General features: G+C 38.0%; 2 protein-coding genes across 3 annotated transcripts in view; one reads left to right on the top strand and one right to left on the bottom strand.

Annotated features, from left to right (window-relative positions):
• Positions 1 to 2,824: 2,824 nt before the first annotated feature.
• LOC306767183 (pro-opiomelanocortin-like) lies at positions 2,825 to 4,799 on the top strand (the record flags this gene model as incomplete). Its single annotated transcript, XM_079255105.1, has 2 exons — positions 2,825 to 2,944; positions 4,206 to 4,799. 2 exons carry the CDS (start codon positions 2,825 to 2,827, stop codon positions 4,797 to 4,799), a joined length of 714 nt encoding a protein of 237 aa, XP_079111231.1.
• Positions 4,800 to 6,527: 1,728 nt separating this feature from the next.
• Positions 6,528 to 23,487, bottom strand: part of LOC306767763 (protein EFR3 homolog B) — a 28,501-nt gene continuing 11,541 nt past the window's right edge. For both annotated transcript variants that reach the window (XM_079255878.1, XM_079255879.1), the window contains 20 exons: positions 23,009 to 23,159; positions 21,210 to 21,331; positions 20,807 to 20,956; positions 17,768 to 17,902; positions 16,196 to 16,274; positions 15,708 to 15,843; positions 15,456 to 15,617; positions 15,169 to 15,280; positions 15,008 to 15,059; positions 14,700 to 14,872; positions 14,529 to 14,604; positions 14,084 to 14,245; positions 10,296 to 10,427; positions 10,145 to 10,212; positions 9,886 to 10,013; positions 9,676 to 9,767; positions 9,536 to 9,584; positions 9,241 to 9,347; positions 9,079 to 9,128; positions 6,528 to 8,922 (listed from right to left, as the gene is read on the bottom strand). In XM_079255878.1, coding sequence (XP_079112004.1) covers positions 8,817 to 8,922; positions 9,079 to 9,128; positions 9,241 to 9,347; positions 9,536 to 9,584; positions 9,676 to 9,767; positions 9,886 to 10,013; positions 10,145 to 10,212; positions 10,296 to 10,427; positions 14,084 to 14,245; positions 14,529 to 14,604; positions 14,700 to 14,872; positions 15,008 to 15,059; positions 15,169 to 15,280; positions 15,456 to 15,617; positions 15,708 to 15,843; positions 16,196 to 16,274; positions 17,768 to 17,902; positions 20,807 to 20,956; positions 21,210 to 21,331; positions 23,009 to 23,159 — 2,242 coding nt within the window. In that variant the 3' untranslated portion in view covers positions 6,528 to 8,816. The remainder of the gene's footprint in view (positions 8,923 to 9,078; positions 9,129 to 9,240; positions 9,348 to 9,535; positions 9,585 to 9,675; positions 9,768 to 9,885; positions 10,014 to 10,144; positions 10,213 to 10,295; positions 10,428 to 14,083; positions 14,246 to 14,528; positions 14,605 to 14,699; positions 14,873 to 15,007; positions 15,060 to 15,168; positions 15,281 to 15,455; positions 15,618 to 15,707; positions 15,844 to 16,195; positions 16,275 to 17,767; positions 17,903 to 20,806; positions 20,957 to 21,209; positions 21,332 to 23,008; positions 23,160 to 23,487) is intronic.

The raw sequence follows: 23,487 nt of genomic DNA, 5'->3' as shown, positions 1-23,487 counted from the left end.
AAACAGCAGAAAATCTACGTTATGGCGATGGTCTCAGCCCTACAGTGAACGTTTCTGTTTCTACAAAAAGTCTCATTATTAAAAAGTTCAAATCAACTGATCCCCAAAAGCCCATGAATTATTTCTCTTACTTCAGCAATGTTAGTTTGCACAATTCCTAGAATGAAGAATGGAAAAGCACATCATGGACAAAGTTAGGATACTTATCAGCACTTGGTTTTGAGATCATTTTCACCAATGTTTCAGGCTTTAATTAATATTTTAGGTTTCGGTTTTCTCAGTTTGTAGAGGAAATCCTTACCACAACAATGAAATGTTTGCTGATGGTTATGTAAACATTACTGATACTTTTCAGATACAATTAAGATGTACTGATAAAGATCAGATAAAACTTAGATTACATGAAGCAGTGCTTTGCTTGCAGAATTTTACACAGCTTATGCTGCAGGGAACATTCCAGCTGTAGGAGAAAGAATCGATTCAATTAAATGGAAGGGTCCTTTTTTTATTGTTCCCTTTATGTATGATTCTTTTTGTAGGGTTGTAACACTTATGAGTAGTCATGTGCTTTAGCTGCAACAGACTGCAGCCTAAGTGAGTTTGAAATTCTGAGATAAATCCTGATCCACAATCTAAAGCTTAAAGCTAAAAACAGAACCACGACATTTTGCAAACTTAAACTTCTCAAACCTCAAAAAATGTTACAGTGGTTTGCCACTTTATTGTAGATGCTTTTATATTTTGCTTTGTTTTTTAATCTACATGTTCTGAGGATCAACAAGTTACAATGCACAGATCCAGTCTGTGTAACTGTCCTACGAAAACACACACAATGATCAACAATATCGTCTTCACTCAAAATGCAAAGGGCTGTGGCTCTCATTACTGAACTTTATTAAGTGCATCACACACTTCTTATCTGTCGCTATTGACATTTTCATTAATATTGTTATAGTGTGTGTGTGTGTGTGTGTACGTGTGTGTGTGTGCGCGCACAACATCATAATGGTTTTAAACATTTAAAAAACCAACACTGAACTAAATTTAAAAAAATTACGGGACTCCTCCAAGAACCAAAAGCATGGAAGAAGTCCTCAAACAAAAACACATTCATTAAGAAGTACTGCAAATGTATATACCCTGTATACTTGCCAAAGGGAGGCACTTCCCAGTACTAAGTGTTTACATGCCTAAATTTAGCCTCATTTCACTTTGAATTATTAATAACCTGTAAAAGATTTATTTTTAAAAGTTATATTATTTATGAGAGTAGAATAACACACCATTCTTATATCAGTCCGTAAAATGTGGTGTTTAACATTTGTGAAGCCCTTTAAAAACTTAGCAACAGTGTTTTTTGTTTGTTTTTTTATAAAATGATGAATGATTATAAACAGCTTTCTTCTCAACTTTACAATTATTTTATTTAAATTTCTCACTGTTCAGTTTTAAATATTTCAGAATCAATTTCTGATTTTTTTTTTTTTTTGAACCAGTGAAGGAAATCCAGGATGAAATGGGTTGAAAAAATGTGTGGAAAAAAAAACAACTCATCCCTGACTTGTTCAAGTTTTTTTTTCCTTTGCCACTACCAGTAAAATGAATTATCACTTTATTCTGCAAGACATTCTGTACTTATTTGAACTTTCCATGGTGGTTTTGTTCCTGAAATGTTGTTAAGGGTCCATGTAAAACAAAGAGTTCCACTGTTATCATGCTTCTACAGTTTCCAATATGCTTTATAGCTATTTGGGACACTGAACATGGCAAAGTCAACAACACCAAGAATTATCTTTTCCCATTAAGGAGTACACCTAAACAGCCTGATTACACTTTAGAAAAAATAACCTGTCAATTTTTTGGCAAGATTTTCAACATTCAGCCTAATTATAACTGTGCTCCACAAAGTTCATTTAGCTGCTGCTGCAGTGTGAGACATGTTGAACAATCAGTAGATTTGTAGAATAGCTGTTATTGTATGTATTGCACTGAAACAGAGTAGAGGCAAGTTGCTTGTTTAATGTGTAAATATTAAGTAAAAGAAAATATTCCTCAGGAAGTCCTAAATAATCTGTTTGTACAAAAACATTTTTAAATCAAAAGTCAAACCAACTTTTCCTGTACATGAATAATGTCCGTTGCTTATCTGCATTACAATGAAACCCATTCACATAATGTCCACTCAGCAGTCAGTTTGGCTGTCTTACACATCAGTGTGTCTTTTCAAACAACAATATTTCAAATACAGGAAATATTACAGCAATGTATATTGTTACTTTTGTGTGTATTTAAACTTTTAAAACTAGATGTAAAAAGATAAACCAGTAAACATGCAATCAGTGAAGGGCTCCCTGATTATTTTTCTTGTGATTTCCTTTGATGACTGATAGCAGTGACTTTATATAAGCTCTGTCATACACTCACATTTAATGACCATTTTCAGAGATGATGGATGATCTGCAGATAAACACACCCATCTGTTACAGTATGTGTAATGTTTGGCTGAAAAGGGAATGATGATCACTGGTATCTGTGCTCAATAATTATTCAGCCATGATACATAGCTAATAAATCCTTCCATAGAAACAAATTTTGTTATGTAAGGAAGAAAAGTATTATGTAAGCACAAAGATCAGGAGACTCCGTTTTTTTTCCCCAACTGACAAGCAATTTCTTCTGATTTAAGGATAATGAAGTCAGTATTTAATTCTATTGGGTTCTGACGCATTTTTTCAAGGTTCTGAAGAGAATTACTTAACTAATTCTCTCCTTTTATTGAGCTCAAAACCTAACTTAAGTTTGTGTTATCTGCACCAGGCTGAAGATGGTGTGTCCATGCTGGTTGTTGGTGGTTGTAATGGCGTTCATGTGCATCCCCGGGTTTGGCTCGATGTGTTTGGACAACTCCATATGCAACAACTTAAGCAATGAGGACAGGATACTGGTAAGTCCTACTGCCTCTTCTTTCTCACTTTCTGGTTTTTCTTTACCATCATTCACCAAAAAAAGAAATTTTTTAGAATACATATAACACGTTATTTAAAGCCTTTTAATTCTTTAACCTTTTTGAGTTTTTTATGGCAGAATGGATGAAAGATCCCTGGAAAATAACAATGGTTGAATCCTGATGAAAAAAAAAAAACATAAACCAAACTAAATTCAATGCAATGTTTTTAGTAATAATATGGATTGTGCAGAATTTTTCTCTGTTTAGTAAAAAACGATTACACATGGTTTCAGTTCATGTAAAACAGACTAATAAACACAAAAGACTAAGACTAATAACTACAAAATTAAACAATATGCTACTATTTTTTCTTATTTTTTAAGGTAAATAATTCCACGTATTGCAGTTCCAGACTCTCAAATTAGATTGTCTACATTCAGTGAACGAATATCATAGGGTTTGGGGCTATTTCCCCCAGGATCGCACTCTTTGCAACCTTTGCAATTTTTGCAGCATGGGACATGCAATTGTTCATGGGAATAGAAAAACTGCATACACTAATTTGATTGATTTACATGGTTGGTTTAATTAAAACATGGTTTTAGCTAATTCACTAAAAAATAATTAAATATTTTACAAGTATCACGTTTTTGGTCATTTTAGGGGCTCCAACAAATAAGTGAGTAGTGGGAAGCATATATTATGTTTACTTTGATATTGATTGTCAGTTTTTCAGAGTATCACTTCATTGCATGTTATTTTGTAGCCTAATTCCATTTGGAAAGTATGAAGATTTTAGTTTCACATAAAGATGTGGCATATTTAGACAGCTGAGTCTGAACTGAGGTAAATGAGAAAGGAAATTATTCACAAAACCAAAAAAAAAAAAAAAAAAAAAAAAAAATTGGAATTGGAGAGCTTTTACTCAGTTACAATAGAATATGATGAGAACTTTATAAAATACTTACACAATCCAAGCCTGAGATGATGATGCATCATTTTTGGATGTCAACAAATTATCATGATGTGACTGACGTTCGTTTTTAAAATAAAGTTTAGGCTATTAACCCATGTCTGGAGACAAAGGACTTTTATACTATTTATTTATTTGAATCAGAATATTTCTGATGTAATCTGATTGAGGTTGTCTCAATGAAAGAGCTAAACAATTATAACATGCACTTTGAACATTGATTCAAATGCCCCTGATATATGTGTATTAAAATGTTGCTCCCATCTGTGGTTTTTCTGCATGCAGGACTGTGTCAACTTCTGCGTGTCTGTGATCCAGACTGAATTCCCACAGCTCAGCGCAGCCACCCAACAGATTAATGATGAGGACAATGATCTCTTACTCAGCATCATTCTTGCCACGCTGGCTTCTGAAGGTAAAATATCCAATATGTTAGATCTGAAGGCCCACGGTGACAAGCGGCGCTCATATTCCATGGAGCATTTCCGTTGGGGGAAACCATCAGGCCGCAAACGCAGGCCAGTTAAAGTCTTTGCTTCTTCTCTGGAGGGAGGGGGCTCCTCTGAGAGCAGCTTCCCTTTTCGGGCCCGCAGGCATCTGAGCGGTGACATGTCTGAAGCAAAGAGGAGTGTTCAACAGGGAAAATATCAAAATGAGGGCTTGCAGAGGTCCAGAGTCGGGCCCAGATCACATTCACAAGTGAGGCAGCAGGACAGAAAAGATGGGACTTACCGGATGACTCATTTCAGATGGGGCAGCCCACCTGCATCCAAACGAAATGGCAGCTTTATGAAGCCGTGGGAGGAGAAACCTCAAGGGCCTCTTGCCAAGTTTCTCAAGAACATTATAATGAAGGATGTGCAAAGGATAATGGGATAAACAGAGCATTGAGCAAGAGAAAGTATTAGTCAAAGCAGCCCTTTGCATGCAAGTTGTCCCCACATTTCATAAACCTGTTGCAATCTTTAGCATGTTGTTGAATATCATTTCTGGGCCAAACGTTTATTTAATTCAAATATTGTGTAAAGATAACAATAAAAATGAAAAATAAACTTGTTCTGTTGAATATAAACACTGATGTATCCAATAACTACCTGTAACTTGTTGAACTCGATCTGAGAGTATAATACAGCCTGTGGGAAACAGTTAATGATCCAAATGTACAAATGTGAAAAGTACGGTTTGTTTGTGTGTATTTATTCACTTCATTAAATTATTGATATCTTTTTTTTTTTTGTAAACTATATAACATTAAATATGTGTTTATTGCAAACAACAGTGGTCTTTTTTTGACTGATTTCAAGGTTTTTACTTGCTTGACAAGCTTACAATCACAACAGCCATGTTAAGTGATGAATGCTTCTGATCTTTGTAAAAAAAATAATGTATATATAGGCCCCATCTAAAAAAAAATGGCAGATTGAGGTTGAAAAGGGTTTAAAAGGGAGTGAAAAATGACAGTAACATGTCCGTGTATGCTCTTTCTCACCAATGTCAAGGAAATCTATGAAGACAATGAAATTCTTGTTCATATTCAACCTCTTTGACACCTCTAAATGGTGGTGGAGTCATGCAAATGTACAAGGATCAGCAGGGCTGTTTTACCTCTGAGTTCTTGGACCAACCAGCCACCAAACATCAAGTTTTGTCTCATGATTTGAGATGGGAATAGTTGCAAACCTTTTCACCCCTCAGGTTAAATCACCAAACACATGATGAGCAGCGTTTTATATGCACACACCTTTACAGAGGAGCCTGTTAGCAAAACAGAGATGTGACATCACCAAGAGCTTATTTCTGACATTTTTCTTTAGAGACCATTCACATGAACATGTTTTTATCATACAGCAGTGCCTTTCTGTTTTATTCATGTAATTTTTTTCTTTCCTTGAGAGCTCAGTTAGTTTTAACAGGTTTTCCAAGGCCAATGCAGTTTAACTCGTAAGCTAATTTGTCACATATGCAGTTCCACAGGCAGGCAACACCGGCTCTTCATTTTATATAATTCCAGTGCGTGTATACTTGCACTGCTTTTTGTTTTATTTAAATCTTTAGTAAATCATTTCTTATTCATATTTCAGAATTCCAGCTTTTTCAAAAACCCCCTCATTTTTATAAGACATTAGATCATACTGTAATTGCTTTTTACAATTTGACAGATTTCTTACTTAAGACTTTTAAGATATAACAACATAAAACATGCAGCGGCTTTTATGATTTAAGAGCTAAAACAAAAAAAAAAAAAAAAGCACATAACCAAGTTTTTTTGTTTTTTTAGATATTTTACAATAAGCTAAAATAGATCCTGAGTTTTGATAAGAAGTGGAGTGAGGAGTTAGAAAGGCCAGCTGGGATAGATGTGATCAGATGACCTGAATGTGTGGGAGACACAATATAAGCATGGATGCAAGGATTTTAACAGAGGAAACGCTGTGCATTGCATACAGCTAAATACAGCATTAAACAATTCATTTATATTATAATCATGTATCATGTTTCTTGACAGCCAAAAATTTGACCCAATTGGTTTTTTCTGCCATCAATAAAAAAAAAAAGACAGATGAACTCTTTTGAGGTTAAAGATACATTTATTGTACAACACGGCAACATCACTAGCATGCAAAGTCAGGTATGACAGTCATAAGGCATTTTCTCCATGTAAAAGCTGCCTTTGTCACTAGGTAATCCAGTTTTTAAAGTGCAAAGTCCACAGAATGAATAGATTTGACCTACAGCACTACATTGTAAACAGATCTATTAACCAGACATATAATGACAAAAAGTAAGTTTGGATTTCTGTCAGTAAATATCACTTTACACAATGCAATGACGACACGCAGACTGATTTACAGATCTTCACTTCCAAGTTTAAGAAGTTGAAAAGATATTACAGAGTGTTATCAGTAGGTTTAGAGAGCTGTTGCTGCCCTTTAATAGCTTGTTCTTCTTTAACATGGTTGCAAGAGTCAGTGGACAAAAAAAACAAAACAAAACTGAAGAGTTTGGTCTCGGCAAATGACAAGAAAACATCTTTGAGTGTTTCCATACAAACATTAACAAACACACCCACTCAGACAATACAAAGGGTTAAGGATGGACTGATGAGATACACTGATATGTGGCCATGACAACACAAACATGGAACATAGCATTGTAAAGAAAATGGTAAACTGACAGAGCAGACTAGACTGCAACACATGACAATCAGGGACAAACTAGACACAACTGTCTACATTTAACAAGAAGGCTGCTTGCTTGAACCAGCTCAGTCACAGAAGCATAGGATTGGGTCGGGAGGTGTCTTAAAGCATCATACAACTTAAAAAAAAAATTTAAAAAAAAAATAAAAAATTACAGCACAACAGGAGGCACAATTCAAAAAAACGCATGAAAGGGTCTGCTACCTACACTTGAATTGTGCTAGCCAGGCTCATGCCAATTTATTGCCAATATACTTTGTTTTTATACCTGTGTGTGCTCATGTGCACACAGAATGGCTTTTCAGAACTGGATGAGATAGTGCCCTGCTGGAAAGCTGTGTGCAAACCCATTCCTGCAGGATGGAGATGCACATGGCAACAACAGGTCAGGATGGTGGTGCTGAAACCTGTTTCTGTTGCTACTCCTGATGCTTAAAAGAATTTATAAACTTGTTTTTCTTTTAAAATGGTTCATTGAATACTTCATGGCCTCCAGATGATGCAGTTCTCTACTGCAGACTTTTTTATTTAATGTGTTGCTGGTTGGAGATATCATCAGGAACAGGGTGCAGATTTCTATAGATTTATACCTCTACTATGAACAGAACAATTGCAGCGGCAGTTTAAAATTAGAATATACAATATATACACTCACACACACACACACACACACACACACACACACACACACACACACACACACACACACACACACACACACACACACACACACACACACACACACACACACACACACACACACCCCTACTCTGTACATCAGCTTAAGGATTTATAGATTTCTCTGTATGTACACATAAATATGAGAAGAAAAAATAATTTTCTAGTGTTCCAATGTGGTAAACATTACCGTAAACACTTCAGGAGTTTTGTGGTCATGACTGGCGCAGTGTGTGTGTTCATCTATGCTTTAATTCGTTCATTTCTTTCCATTAAAATCGGCTAAAACAAAAATAAATAGAACTCAAGCAGGGGGGGAGGGCAACATTAAAGAAAGAAAAGCACTTCTGGCAAATACTAAGAAGGCAAAATAAAACTGGAAAAAGCTAACAAGAGATGTTCAAGTGCTGAGTAAAACAGGAGATGGTAAGAGTAACTTTACATCTATCTGTCCATCAAGCACACATAAAAATATACTGTCAAGAAAATTATAATGCCTCTATTTCACATACACTCCAGTTGTTAAGTCTGTAAAAAATAAATTTAAAAAATGTCGGCAGATAATAGCAAGACTGATTTAACAAACCTCATGATTAAAAGGTATTATGGCACCTTGTAAGGGACAAACAAAACAGGTAAAAGAAAGTCGAGGCATGGCAATGCCAGTAAAATGTCCAATCACAGGACATGTAATGACCCACAATTTTAATCACACTTCTTGGCAATTACAGGTGTTCCTACACATACCTAATTAGAGGTGATGCCGTTTGACTGTTGCTTGTACTGACATTAGCCAGCTTGCTTTGGCTCCAATTACAGAAATGAAAGAAAATCTCAGAATTCATCAAGAAGTGGCTTGTTCTAAAGCTGTAATTTTGCAAGTTTGTCACACATGCACTGCGGATGTTTGATCCAAAGGTCAAGATGATGTTACACTGAGAATTGGTCACCCATTCCCAAATCCCTCCTAGTCCTCAAAGGTTAATCAGTTCTGTCATGGTGTGGCACACTCTGTGGTTTAATACACACAAAGGTCAGGAAACTTCATCTCATAAATGGGAACAGATCGGCTCTGGCTTTGACCGTAACCTGACGAAATGGTTCCAGATGGGCTGGGAGGGGGTCTGGACAGGAGGAGGAACAATGATTTACCATGATACAATGCCATTGTCATGTGCATCATGCAAATGGTGAGAATTAATGCCTTTAATGTCATTATTAACCTATAGTTAATATACTTTAAATATATACTTTAAATATCTCAAAGCTCTGTCACTTACCTGATTGTAATCTCAAAGATTTGATTTAGTTTGCTTTGCAGCATTGTAGCCTAGAAGGAATAAAAATATATATATATGTATATATTAATCCAAGATAACTATTACTTGAAAGAATTGTTTTTTTAAAAAAAAAGAAGGGGCTGAAAAAATATTTCATTGTACCCTGGCACCACAGTGGGCTGCTATCTCCTCAAAGGGGGCCTTTTGGAACTTTTCCACCACTTGTCTCCTCCTCTCCCTCTCCTGCTCCTCCATACCCACACTGTCCACTAGGGGGAGACAGAAACAGCATAATGTAATCTGCATTATAATCCAAAAGGTAAAAAGTGGGATTGATGCTGCTTTTCTATAAGCACGGGGCCAAAAAGTAACAAAAATATTAACATTTTTATCTAACAAAATGTTCAAGAACTATTCATTAATATACATAAACGTAGACAAATTTAAGTTGACATACCAATGGCATTTTTCAGGGTTTCGAATGTGATCTCTTCTGCTGGTGTCCTCTGCAGAACAAAACAAGCAAAAAGCAATATGATGTGGTGATGCGAGGACAATTTTCCTATAGCGGGGATATACGCATATCTGAGTACTTACCTCCTCTTTCTCGGGACTGTTTCGAGACTCGACCTCCACCTGAAGAGAGATGGTCTCCCCAATGCTCTTTCTCTTGGACAGTCGGTCCTCATCTGAAAAAGGAGTGCAGATGAGTTTTCTATTTATGAGAAAACCATTTAAAAACATTTTTTTCTTTTACTGCTATTCTTTCATAAACTATTTTGGTAGCTGGACGTTGTGACCTCTTACCAGTATACTGTGGGACATAAGGTGTACCCAGTCTCTCTGTATTATAACCACTTCCACCAAGAACCTCAGTGATCTTAGACTGCAGGAACAAAACATCTCCTTCTACCTTCTCTAGAGAAGAAGGCAGTCTACACACAAAGAAGGAAAGCAAAATGTCAAAGTAGCAAACAAACTGCAACCAATGTATCCTTAAATTTCTGATTTTTTGTTTCCATGATTTGGGAGAAAAAAAAGAGAAGCGAAAACAGTTGATACACACTTCGGATTCTCAACGAAGACATCCTCAGGCAAAAGGTAAGGCGTTTCTTTCTGCCTCACCTCAATCACCTTGAAGGGCAGAGAACAAAAAGCTAGCTGACTAACAGTTGGCATCACAACACACCATTACACAAAGAAGCTTAGACCCACACCTCGTGTATGTGCTGGCAGAAGGCTGGGACGGTGGTGAGCTGGCAGATGAGGTTAAGGTAGGCAGCAGCGAGGGCATGAACAGCACAGCGGTTAAAAATGGGCAGACCTTCATCCGTGGACAGAGCCAGGTCCTGCACAGAATACAAAAGTGACTCGACAACACATTTTCTGAGGAGGACCGGGAATTTTTTTCTTTTGCATCTCCAGCTTGTGAAGCAAAGTTACCACTCCACCACAAAGCTACCACTCTGAGCCAGTTTCTGTACCAGTGTTAGGGGTCATTCTTCATTTTGTAACATGCTACTTTTTACTGGTGTTAAGGTTGATCGGACTCGACTTTCTGGTCTAGATATGATCTAGATATGACGCTAGCAGTCATACTTTGTTTTGTTCATAATGCTTGAACCTACTTTAGATGTGATTGTTGCAGTCACCAGAGATGTCATTCTTAGGACAATAAAGAACTGAGTTGGTGTTTACAAGACAAAAGAACAGTGCAGATAGCTGATAATGAAATTACATCACCGTTTGTGTTTATGCTGAGACCGACATTTCTTTATGCTATAAATGTGACGGAAAACATTTCTCAGGCGAGTATCACAGATAGCAGGACAAAGCATTGTTGTGATTTGCTCATTGATCAGCTTAATAAGTCTCAAAGACAGTTTATTTGGCTTGAGACTCATTCACTAAGACTTTTTTTTCCATATGAATTGAACTTTGCTGCCATAAAACAACAAAGAAAAAACAAATTTCCCCATTGTGCTGCATCTCTTGTCAGCAGACAATCCTGCACATGTTGGTGTGCTCATTCAGCTGGAATAGCAGAGTACGGATCTGTGTTCTGATGTTATTTTCAGTTTGTCAGTAAACACACACAAGATCATATGTACGTATTTAAGAGTCATGATGGGGATATTGTATCTTTTATTCCTGTTATGAGCTTGCACAGATTAAATCCCAGACACAATATAATGATATAAAACCAGTTACATTCAAAGCTTGTTGACATTTTAACTAAGTGCACAAGAAAATACAAAACGGGCTTTTATATTACACTAAACACGTCGCACTTCCCAGCCAAAAGAAAAGTTGCCACCTGCATTTAGCCAAGTATATAAGTACGAGCTTCCTATTGGATAAGAACCGCATGGGAAATTATCTGTCAGCTGGCAACAACATATTGTTTGCTTGGCAGCATAAAGACTGGAATCAGGAGCAATGGGATGTTGTGTGGTCTGATGAGATTAATTTAATGAAAACTACTTTATTTATCCCAGAAAGAAATTTCAATGTTGTAATGCATCCTGAAAGGTGTTTACTTGCTTATTGAACTGAGCCAGTCACAGTCTCTCAAGGACTTTCATGATGAGGTATTACAGCAACTGGTCTGTAGGCATTTGGTCTAGATGGTTGATATTTTTAAGCACTGGAACAAAGGAGGGTGTTTTCCACCTTACAGGAACTATTTTCTGACTTAGGCTGGTGGTAAAAATGTGCTGAAGAATCCAACATCATTGTTCTGAGGAGGTTTTCAGAACCCTGGGGCTGAAACCATCTGGAACTGCACCCTCCTGGTTCAGTCTCTCCAATTGTTTCCTCATCTGACTGCAGGAGACAGACAGGCTAGATGTGGAGGCAGATGGGGTCTGAGTAGATGTAGAGGCAGATGAGGCTAAGGACCATGTGTTAAGGTCCGTGACTGAGCTGCATGGTGACAGAGTGGAGGTGTGACAGGTAAGCTGTGGGCTCATTCAGAATGTGTGGTCTGATCTGAAGGAGGCAGGGGGTGAATTGAACTTACTGAACATGTTCAGCTGAATCCAGACCTACATCAGTCTGATCCCCCTTTAACAGGGAAACCAGTGATCTTTGTCATTCCAGACCACACTTCCCTCATGATGTTATGCTGGAGCTGGATTTCAAACTTTTCTCCTGTAGTCCTCCTTTCACTTCTTAATCTTTGTTTTAGGTTGTTATTGTGCTGTATTCCATATCCCCCTATGCCTCCCTGAATGTTTTCATTTTGATGTTTAGCCCTGGTTGCTACCTAAAGATGGGCTTGTAGGTGGACGTAAAAATATCTGATATTCCTAAAGGAGGCTGGGCAGACAAGCTGTTTGCATCTTTAAAACTTGCATAAAATAAGTCCAACTAATTATTTTCTCTGGTGGAGAAGCTGACAAACCTTTGGAATTTTGATTATTTTGCAGAGAAAGAGACGTTAAAGTCTCCTGAGATCACAACGAATGTGTTAGGATGCTGTGTTTATAGTCTAGCAACAAAGGAGTAGATGACACCACAGCCTGCGTCTGCAGCAGTACCAGGTATGATGTAAACCGCTAACATAATAACACAAGTAAACTCTGTTTTCATCTGTGTTTTACCCAAACAGGTATAGGTTCAATGTCCCTCATACAGACTTTTTTGCATTTACATTGACATGTTCAGGATGGTAGGTTAAAAGCCCTGTAATTTGCTTTCCGCTCATTTTCTTGCATTCTGTGAGCTTAGTCTTGAAGCAGTGTACAGACACATTATAGGCCGGGATGTATTCATATAGCCATGTCTCTCTGAACCACATAATGCTGCATTCTCTGTATTCTTGTTGAGATCCTGTGAGCACTTTGAGCTCATTAATTTCATCAACTAGCGGTCTCACATTACCCATCAGAACCATTAAAAGAAACGGTTTGAATCTCCTCGGTTTTTCTCTCGGCTTCGCTTCCCTTACACCCTCTTTGCTTTTTTTTTTTTTTTTTTTTACTCCTTTGAAAGGTGGTGTGTTATTTCCCTGATTATCTTGACTTTGCAAAACTTATTCAATTGATCCCACAGGTAAATAACTCTTCTGTTGACATGGAAACTCATCCCAACAAAACTTGAAAAAGCCCAAAGTACACAGCAAAAAGCTGCACAACTTCCAAACCAGCAGAGGAAAAAAAACTTAAGAAAAACTAGTTTGTGATTGGCTTGAAAAAGTTTATTGTATGCAAGAAATGTAACCAGTATAGTCAGATCTTCTATAGTTTGATGCCACTATGTGGCGCATTCTGGAGATTCTGATGAGTCCAGATTCACCCTGCTCCAAAGCGATGGGCACATCGGGGTAAGGAAGAGAGGCAGATGAAGCAAGGCAGCCATCATACCTTGTGCCTACTGTACAAGACTGGGGCCAGTGCTATGCTCTGGGGTTGGCTGGGTTTAGGCTTAGCAACATTAGTAATTTTCCTCTGGAATAAATAATGCCCATTGTTCTTTTTTTTTTTCATTCCTTCAGTGAATAGGATCAACTGACAAGCTAAATACTGAATGACCAGAATATTCTATCAAAGGATTTTTCCTCCGCATATTCCAATATGACAATTCTAGGATTCATTGGGCTACAGCAGTGAAAGAAAGGTTCAGGAAGCATGAAACCATTTTCACTCATGGACTGACCACCACAAAGTCGAGACCATAACCACATTGGGCATCTTTGGAATCTGCTAGAGACCCCCTGATCATCAATACAAGACCTTTGTTAAAATTTAATGCAACACTAGATGAAAATAAATCTTGTATTAATCCTGAATCTTAACCAAACAACTCCACAGCAAATCCATGCTTAATCAAAGTTAAAGACGGTCTTATAAAATATTTGTGTGTGTGAAAGTTTTTATAGGTGACAATTAAGCCAGACAGTGTATTATTTTTAATAGACACAGGTGGATAACATGGGTCTAACGTTAGCAAATAAAATACATTTTAAATAAAGTTAAATGATTGCACACATGTGCATCTGTACCTGCAAGGCAAGTGCAAGGCGAATTAGGTCCACTACCACCTCTTCATTGGCTAGTTCCACGCTTAGCAGCCCTAACAGGCCAAAGAGGGTCTCATAGTGCTGCCGACCGCTGCTCTCTTCCTTACAACCCAGGTAGATGTGTCGGTACAGCTGCTGGCCATGCTGTAAGCCAGTGATGGACAGAGAGATAGATGTCAGAGTGATGACAGAGAGCATTATTCATTTTCTTGTATGTAATTATAATGTACATTGCTGAAGTAGGTATTTGCTTCTCCAAAACACAGTTAAATCTGATTATCATCTTTTAATCATTCCATCATGGTAACAAACTAGCAAGTCAAATGTTTTGCAAGAAAAAAATTGATAAAGTTAAAAAAAAATGTAAACACATTTGAATTAACCTGAGAAATAATACAAATAATATTTATCCATCTTAAAGGTGTACCTTTTTCATGAATAAATTGTCCTGTCTGGAGCACTTGTCAACTTTAAGCTTCAGCACAGAGATGTCAGAGATGATGCTACACAGACAAGAGGCCGAAGAGACACAAAGAATAAACTCAAAAACACTAAACTTTTAGCTCTTTGAAGATCTTTTATACACACAGCTACACACCTTATGTTGGAAAACTTGGGTCTGTTGTCATGCCTGTCGATAAGACTGAGAAGGATTTGGAGCACAAGCAGCCGAACCTCCGGATCTTCAGTTAGAGAGAAAGACAGCAGAGGCTCCAAGAAAGAGCTGGGCAGAGCTGTGAGCATGTTTGTGGTTTGGAAGCCAGCTGTCACCTAAAAGGTTGATTATTTGTTTATTATGTCGTAGCATTTAACTGGTGATCCAGCAATGGATACATCCCTTCACATTTTTATAAAGAAGTATTTTTTTAAACCATAAGATAATTCTGGAAAGAAAAGAGGACTTACTTGAACCAAGGACTTGAGTAACATAATCTGAATCATCCTGGTACTCTCTGGCCTGAAGATGAAAACATACATCTGAAAATTCTTGCTTAAAATAAATAAGAGAATAAAAGCAGTTTACATGAATGTGTGTTAGATCTGTGAGTGATCAGTGAGTAACTCACCCAGAGTTAGTGGATGGCAGAGTTAGATGAACTCCAGGCACAGGAATCTTGCCCATGATGAAGAGCATGACCTCTGATCTCTGGTATGTGGGTAAAGTATTGGCAAATGAACCTGAAAGAAGGAGGAACAGGTAAACAGACAGAAAAGACACAGACAAACAAGGGGAAACAATTAAAACAATTACCAGCCAGCAGAAGAGTCACACACCTTCACAGACCAAGTCAAAATAACCACCTTGTCAGACACAAACTGAACTAAACACACAATACACACTACCCAGACTCACCGATGGTTCTGATGACAGCCTCCTGCAGCTGCCTCTCCTCATGAGCTTTGATGATCTTGGTGCCAATGTTGGTGTTGCCATCGTATGTGCCCGTCAACTCGTAGTCCACGCTCAGACGAAGCTGCCTCAGCAGGGTGTTGAACACCTCCAGCACTGTGGGTCCTGCAAACACAAAGGCAATGATCAAAGATGAAATTAATCCAATCTCTGAACCAATCCTCAAGCTACCAGTACTGTATATATGCAACGCACCTACAGAACCACTGGCTGCGATGGCAGCTGCCTCCAGCAGGACTTCCACTATGCCAGCTCGCACTGTGGCCGAGTTCTTACTGTTAGCATCCAAGTGACCAAGCAGCTGCTGGATTACCAAGTGAGAGTGCTGGGACTGGGGTTTAAAAAATAAATAAATAAATAAAAATAAATAAAAAAACCACAGGAAGAGTGACTGAATTAAACATGAAAAGATTGGTCAGGTACAACCAGCTATTTGGCAGAAAGCTCAGAGAGAAAGCTTTTAATCGTAATCTGAACATATTTTTAACTTTATGTGAATTTCAAAAATATTCAAGTAAGTTTCTTCTTTGAACATTTTGATTGCTGTAATATAAAAAACATCAATCGTGGTCTAAGGTGAAACACACAATGTCTCATGGGACCATTTAATTGTGGAAAAGGCAATCATTAAGTGGGATGAAAAGAAAAATTTTAGGGTGTTGTGAAGATGGTCTGTCTCTAACCTGAATGGAATACATGATGATCTTGAAGCAACGCACTGCAAAGGTCTTGCCCTCCCATAAAGAGTGGTTATCTAAGTGCCTGGGAAGAGATACGAGACAGACAGTAAGGAAGCTGAAGATGTAATCATGTGGTTCAAGAAGAGAAATTGGAGAGCAGAAAGAAAGAAGCATAGCGACGGATTTTACAGAAACCCAACATAGAAATGAACAAAAACAAAACATCCATTCTTTAACAGCTGTGGACACTAGAGGAGCAAAGTCTTTCTGAAATGATACAGGTACACATACACAGCTATACACACATTTACAAAAACAGGCACTCTAATGAACTCTAGTTTTTACAGTCAATTTCTAGCTCACTCTGATCTTGCTGGAAGTTGAAGAAAGGGCGATAAAACAGCAGAAAATCGAAACAATAGTAATGATCAGTATCATTACGTCTGTGGACATGATCAAAGTAATTACTACAGAACAGCTGGTCTAACTGCAGAGTACTGCACTTCCAATTTAGGTGATGACGCAGAAATGAGGATGGAGGGAGATGAATTACTAAAGCATGGCAGAAATGGAGGCAGTAATGGATTAGCAATTATGAGCATCACAGTACATAACCTCTGAGACACAATAAGGAGAAGATTTTTTAAAAAATGACAATAGAAGCTTCAAAAGAAACATACAATTCACACAAAACTTAAGAAGTGCATGAAATAGACATGCAACCCTAAAACCATCTGAAACCATTTTGTTCTAAACCTGATTTCTAAAATCTTGATTTTTTAAATGAAACATCAACAATACCTGCATTCTTACGTTATGCAAAAGCAACTTAAAAATTTGAGTGTCATGTCATCTGTAGTATTTTAATGAAAAAGGGGGGGGGGGGAAAACACATTTTGCAGACTAAGAAGAGCAAACGAACAACTTGCATCACTCAAGATTCACTTTAGCTTCAAGTGCAAAACGGCTATTTCAGCACCCTTCCACCAGACAAAAACGTCAAAATAATCCTAGAATAATCAAACTCTTGTTGAGATGCTGGGACTGAAGCCAACAAGGACAAAAGACTGATGGACGTACAGCTGAAAGAAACTAGCACGAGACAAGCTGAGACAAACAGAATTGTAAATTCCAGAAAGACAAACTGCATTAACTGAACTCAAGAGGCTAAAAGATGAGAGAGGACGATTAAAAAAATGTCCAACTCACGTCGAGTTTCTCAAACAAAAGATAATGCAAAACAAGCATGACTTGCATCCTAAGCAGGGTAAACTCAACATAAGCAAAGTATACATTTTAAACGACCCTTCTGCAAGAAGAACAGAGCATCACATCTTGTGAACAACAACTACACAACCTTGCACTGCCCTTGCTGCACTCCCGACAGGCTGATCAGTGTAAAGATAAAAATGCTGCAACACAACTCATTTGCAGTATTATTTTAGTTTGGTCAACATCTTAAAAACAAAAAACAAAAAAAAAAAACAACAAAGAAAAATGAATATATAAATAAATAAAACTCTTTAACAGAAGACGACGGATAAAAAGAAATCGAAATTGGCGAGACTGTCTCACATAAGCACTGGCGTGACGGCATTCTTGATGTTGCCGTAGGCGGCTCGTCCCAGCAGCTCCCTGAAGCAGCGCTCTGTCAGCTCCACCGGGCTTTCCTTCTCCTTCTCTGATGCCTGCAGCGGCGAAGGGGAGCGGCTGGTAGGGAGCGATGCAGGTGAGGAAGCAAGAGGAGAGGAAAGGGCAGGAGAGTTGTGAGGAGAGGGAGGGGTGGAGAAAACAGGACAAAACACAGAAAAAGGCAATGGTTTAAAATCAATCAGATTCTGTAATGCATACACACACACACATAAACACTAGAGACCATTGTATCGCTGCAGCACTTATACCTGGGGTGACTTCACCTGCTGCAGTTTATCTGCAGAGAAAACACGCTTGCAGTGTTAGCCACCATTTTTTGCATCTCTATTGGTGTGCACTGTATTGTTTTGGCCATGGGGAGACATGTCTTTGTCCATGTTTGCATATATGTGTGTGGGTTGTTCTCATGCATAGTTAAAAACATCCACCGCCGCTGCGACTTGGTCATGACTAGCCTCTGGTAGTCCACCAATGACGGCATTATTTATTAACGGCCTAATTCTTTCATCTCTTCTGCTGGGGAGGAGTGGGAGGAGGAAATGAAATCCTGCCTCTCAGTTGCGCCTTAAAATCAAAAAAAGAAGCATCAAAAGCAAGAAAAGATGAACTGATTGGACTGAACTAATGTATTCAGCAGTAACAAATTATCTTTAAAAAGCCATTCAGTTAAAAAAAGAAGAAAAAAAAACACACACACACACACACACACACACACATATATATATATAAAAACCTTCATCCCAAGATACAGATGGGTGAGGAAAAGAAATTCAGAAAAAAAGTTTCAAAAAAGGTGCATCATATGCCAGCAGAACAGCTTCGATTCAAGTTGCTTCACAAATATTCTCCTGGAAGCCAACATCTGACAGGCAGCTCTAAGTACAGGTGTACACAAACTTCAGATCATATGTCTAAATTATTATATTTAATGCAAGTAAAATTACTTTTCCAGATAATCTCCACCTGATTGGCGTTTTTTTTCAGAAGCCACAATGAGCTAAAGAGCTCAGCGCAGTGCCAATGCTTCAGTGACCCCTGTGGCTCTTGGCATTTCACTTGTCGCTCCACATTCTTATGAGCTGAGCCGTGTACATTCCCGCTCTTCAAAACTGGTGTCTGAATAAAATATAACCAAGCAAATCTGAAATGTGATTACACTGTTCAGATCAATTAAGGATTTTACAGAAACATTAGTAGACTTACAGTATTAGTAATACAACAAGGACAAACTGTCCACCTGGGATCAGATCAGCCAAGATGCATCTTAATACCAGCTATAAAGACCCTGACACTTTAAAGAAGCGCTGCTAGGGGACAAACAATAAATCAATTTCTTCTCTGCACTTCCAAAGACACAAAACACAACAGTGCTGATAAGTTTTTGTTTATATTTAGCATGCTGATTAACCAATTACGTCTACAGAAATCTGGTATTTAACTTTCTACTCAACTTAGTTTCAGCTATGTGATCTTTAAAACAGTTCATGTGCTATGGGATTAAAGCTGAGAAAAATACACCACTGTGAGGTAATTAGATTCTGTACTGACTGCTGTGGGTAATGACAAGCAAGACTCTGCGTGAGGACGAAATAAGGATGCACAGCAGGGGAAGACCTCATAACATAAACAGAGACAGGAAGCTGAGAAGGAAATATGACTCCCAGTTGGATTGTGCCCGTCCGTCTATTATTCAGTCAATAGTGATAGAAAGGTGGGGTTGGGGGGGCTTTTTTTTTTTTTTTAATTAGGTGCCTTCCACTCAGTCTCTCAGTGTTTTTCCTCGCTGGCCTCTCCCTTTGCTCCCATAACCCTCAGATTCCAGCAGTGACGTCAAAGTGCATTTCAGAATGTGGGATTCTGCCAAGAAAGGGAGGCTCCAGACTCTGCAGACTCTCACACACACACTGGCAATCTCTTGTTTTCTGTCTGTGAGCTTTCTTTCTCCACCCACCAGACTATTTCTGTTCATGATGCTCCCTCTCATGCATCTTTCGTCTTTCCTTAAATATTCATCTCTTCGTCCCAGTTTGTTTACTCTTAGATGCTACTGGTGGGTTAATAGATACCCATGAGGAGAAAAGAGCTGTCAGTGGACTCACTGCGTTTTGACAGAGATGGCAAATGACATGGGGGATGGCTTGTTAGACTGTCAGGTCAAATTTGTTTGAATGCAAGACAAACAGCATTGATTTGTTCAACATAATGGTGCTTGAATGTGTGACCAAGGCATGGTAGGTCTACTCCGAGCTCTCAACCCAGAAATGGTAGACAGCACAGTTTCAGCACTATTATAGACTAGTCACATAGTCAATCTAGATCAGAAATAAAAAAAAACATATTTCTTCTAGCAACAGAAAGTCAGACCAATTATCCAACTGATTTTACATTGGGGTCAGTCAGCTATCCAGGTAGGGGGAGGTTAAAAGTGTTAAAAGTGATGTTTAATGGTTGTTTGTTAAAATGCATGTTGACAACAAAGCCTCTAAGAGAATGTTCCCTCGGAATAAACATATACAGCTGTCAATTCACATCAGCTTCATTGTGCTAAAAAAGATAAGTAAATAAATAAATAAAATCGCCCCACCAGATTAAATCAGTCACAACTAACGGCTGAAAACTGAAACCTGGATAACTCGGCTTGGGGTCATTTCTAATTTTTAATGGGCTTAAAAATCAGTGGAAACACATTCAACTCAAAGCAGGCAGGAAGCACTCATCAAACATCAGAGACTGTTATGAAGAGGTTTTACCAAATGTAATGTACACTTGAAAAGTCTACAAGTCATGAAGTCATTGCTTCAAGAGAGTGTGAAGCCAAATATCAAGCCAACAGTCTAAATACTTGTCAGGGGCATTTTGTTTTGGTGTTTTTATTATTTTGTTAAACATTAAAAGCATGTCTCCTCTCTTATGCATGTAAAAGAGACCAAAAAGAGACCACAAAGCTAGATAAGCACTTACCTCTCTGAGCGTTCTCCGCTCTGCAGGTTGAAAAGCAAGGAGGGGACAATCTTGTCCATGTGCTGAGGGTCCCATATATTAGCCTGCAGCTCATCATTCACAGTCTTCCTCACCACACCTTGAAGACCCTTAATACCTGCCATTCGGATCCTGTTGGAAACAGTCACACACGCACGTTGTTTGATGAGCAACCCAAAATATAAAAATAAATCTGTATTTAGCCATGAATATTTTTATTCACCTCTAAACACATCTATTTTAAGCAGAAATAAGACTTCAGATGAAAAGATGCTTTAAAAATAGTCTACAAAAGAAATGCCAACAGGGACACTTAATTTAAAAACACTAAAAACAGAAGGCATTTATTAAATATGTCCTTGGTACAATCAAGAATCCATCTTACTTGGTGCGGATGTTGGGGTCCTCATAACTTGAATGGCACATCTCACTGAAGCGTGACACAAAGAAGTCATAACTGCGGTGGTAGGATGGCGTGTCCTCTTCTATATTAGCAAACTTTACAAACTAAAAAAACAGAAGGAGAGAGACAAGACAAAAAATAATCTATAGCTCAATAACATCTCATTAGGAGTGAAAAAAAAAAAGAAACGCATACAAGGGGCGCGGGGGGTGGTCTCCCACTGGGCCAGCAAATGTCAAATGAGAAATCTGGACAACATTCAGCTTCAAAACAACTCTCCAGTTAATAAAGTGGGATTTTTCCAACCATACAGTTCAATTATGACACCACCTGAAGCTATAGTTATATAATTAGTACTCAATGAAGTTAAATTATCGCAAACAAATTCTCATTCAAAAATATTTGCCCAATTATCAAGGAGTTCAGATAGAAAATGAAAATAACTGGCAAGCCTTCTCTCTCAGTGGATAGTATCAGTACTGAGAGATGTTTTTAAATTAAATGAAGAATCCTTGAGCTAAATTAATAAACAGGCCTCATGACTGCACCTGAGAGGTTGCTAGGCTGCAGCAGCAATTCTCTGCAGTTCATACCTGGAGGCTGTCCTGCTGCTAGAAATACCAGACAGCTTCCAGGAAATATATCAATTATTTTTCTGCTGAAGAAAATATTATGTCTGATTGAAAGCTTTGAAGGAGAGTTGCTATGATCATGGGCTATAGTAGAATAAAGGTTTATTCTGAAATAGCAGGAGAAATTAACGGGTGTTTGATCGATGTAACGGAATTATTCATAAATGTCTTTTCATATACCGGTATGTAGGAGTTATCTGTCAAGGGTTAGTATAATGTAGTTCACAATTTATACACAAGGTGTCTCTTTTGTGCTGTGATAACTGAAAATACAGGTTAAAAACCTCTCAGGTAGGAGGTGATGCAAAATTAATAAAGTAATTTGATTATCATGGAGGAAAACAAAAGAAGAAAAATGGAATACCTTTCAGTTTCAAGGTATAAAGAGCTTTGCAAAGCCAGAAAAGGAAAGGTTTTAATGGAATGTAGTTCTTTACAGCCTTACAGATGTGTTCAGACAAAAGCTCATTAATACATGCAAGAGAATCAAAGCAGGACATTAATGTGAAGCTTGCTTGTCTTGATGACTTGACTGCAATGCTTTCCCTTGCAGTCTGCAAATAATCTGATTTCCTTTATGCATCCTCTGCTGACCTAGCTGATAACACTGATGGCTGCTTCCACATCAGAGAATACTCACTTTCTCTGCCCAATACTAACTTCCTCCGATCATACTGAAAGACTCATATAGTACTCCTCTCAAGGTTTACATCTTTTACTCTGTGCAATCACATCAGGAAAGCAAATGCACCCTGTCATCTTTTGATTAGATAATACCTCTAAATCCACTCAGATGGGCAGAAATTTATGCAGCAGGAAAGCTGTAACGCTAAGACACGTAAGCAAGCCACAGTTTGAGTGTGGATATTTATAGCTGTTCAAAAAAACAAGCTGTTTTAGTTGTTTTAATAACTCAAGAATGATAGATCGAGTGTTACATTGCTGGACATTTTCCTTTTCTTATTACTATAGCCAGCGATATCAAGTTAAAACAAAACTACTTATTTAGGAGGAATGAAGCTACTCTAAATTGTTGCTCTTAACTGTAAAATTATTAAACAAGAAATTAAACTGATATAATACTTTACTGGTTTGATATGAAAAAATATATTTTAATGGATGATGGATTACTACATCCAGAAAACTCACCGAGTTGGTTCCGAGGATCTGCAGATTTGGTTTGTCAGATTCTAGCAGCTTGCGAACCATCTTTAGAAAGCTTTCCACAAACAGATTGATGCTCTGACAATGGCACGCCATGAGCAGCTGGTCCAGGGCTTCCATGGCGATGCACACGTACCTGAATTGGAAATGAAAAGCAGTTTGACATCTTTAACTCTGAATGAAAAAGTGCAGAAGAAATGTGAATGTGAATAACTGCCATACTAAGCATGATTCAGCTAAGTTTGAATGTAAACTTTATGGGTTTTTTACACTGAGAAGCTTCAGAAGTTTTTATAATTAGACGTCATTAATATCAAGTATATCTGCTGCATTACGGAAAGAATGGACCAGGCATAGCTGATGAACATGACTGAAAACTAGGAATATCTATGTCTCATTGTGCAGAGACATGGTGCTGTTTACAGCACGGTGTTAAGAGAACAGTGAGGCCCCTTTAAGGTGGC

The sequence above is a fragment of the Telmatherina bonti genome, assembly GCF_933228915.1.
Source record: "Telmatherina bonti genome assembly, chromosome: 16".
NCBI classification, from domain to species: domain Eukaryota; kingdom Metazoa; phylum Chordata; class Actinopteri; order Atheriniformes; family Telmatherinidae; genus Telmatherina; species Telmatherina bonti.
This window is presented reverse-complemented; position numbering and strand designations above follow the sequence as displayed.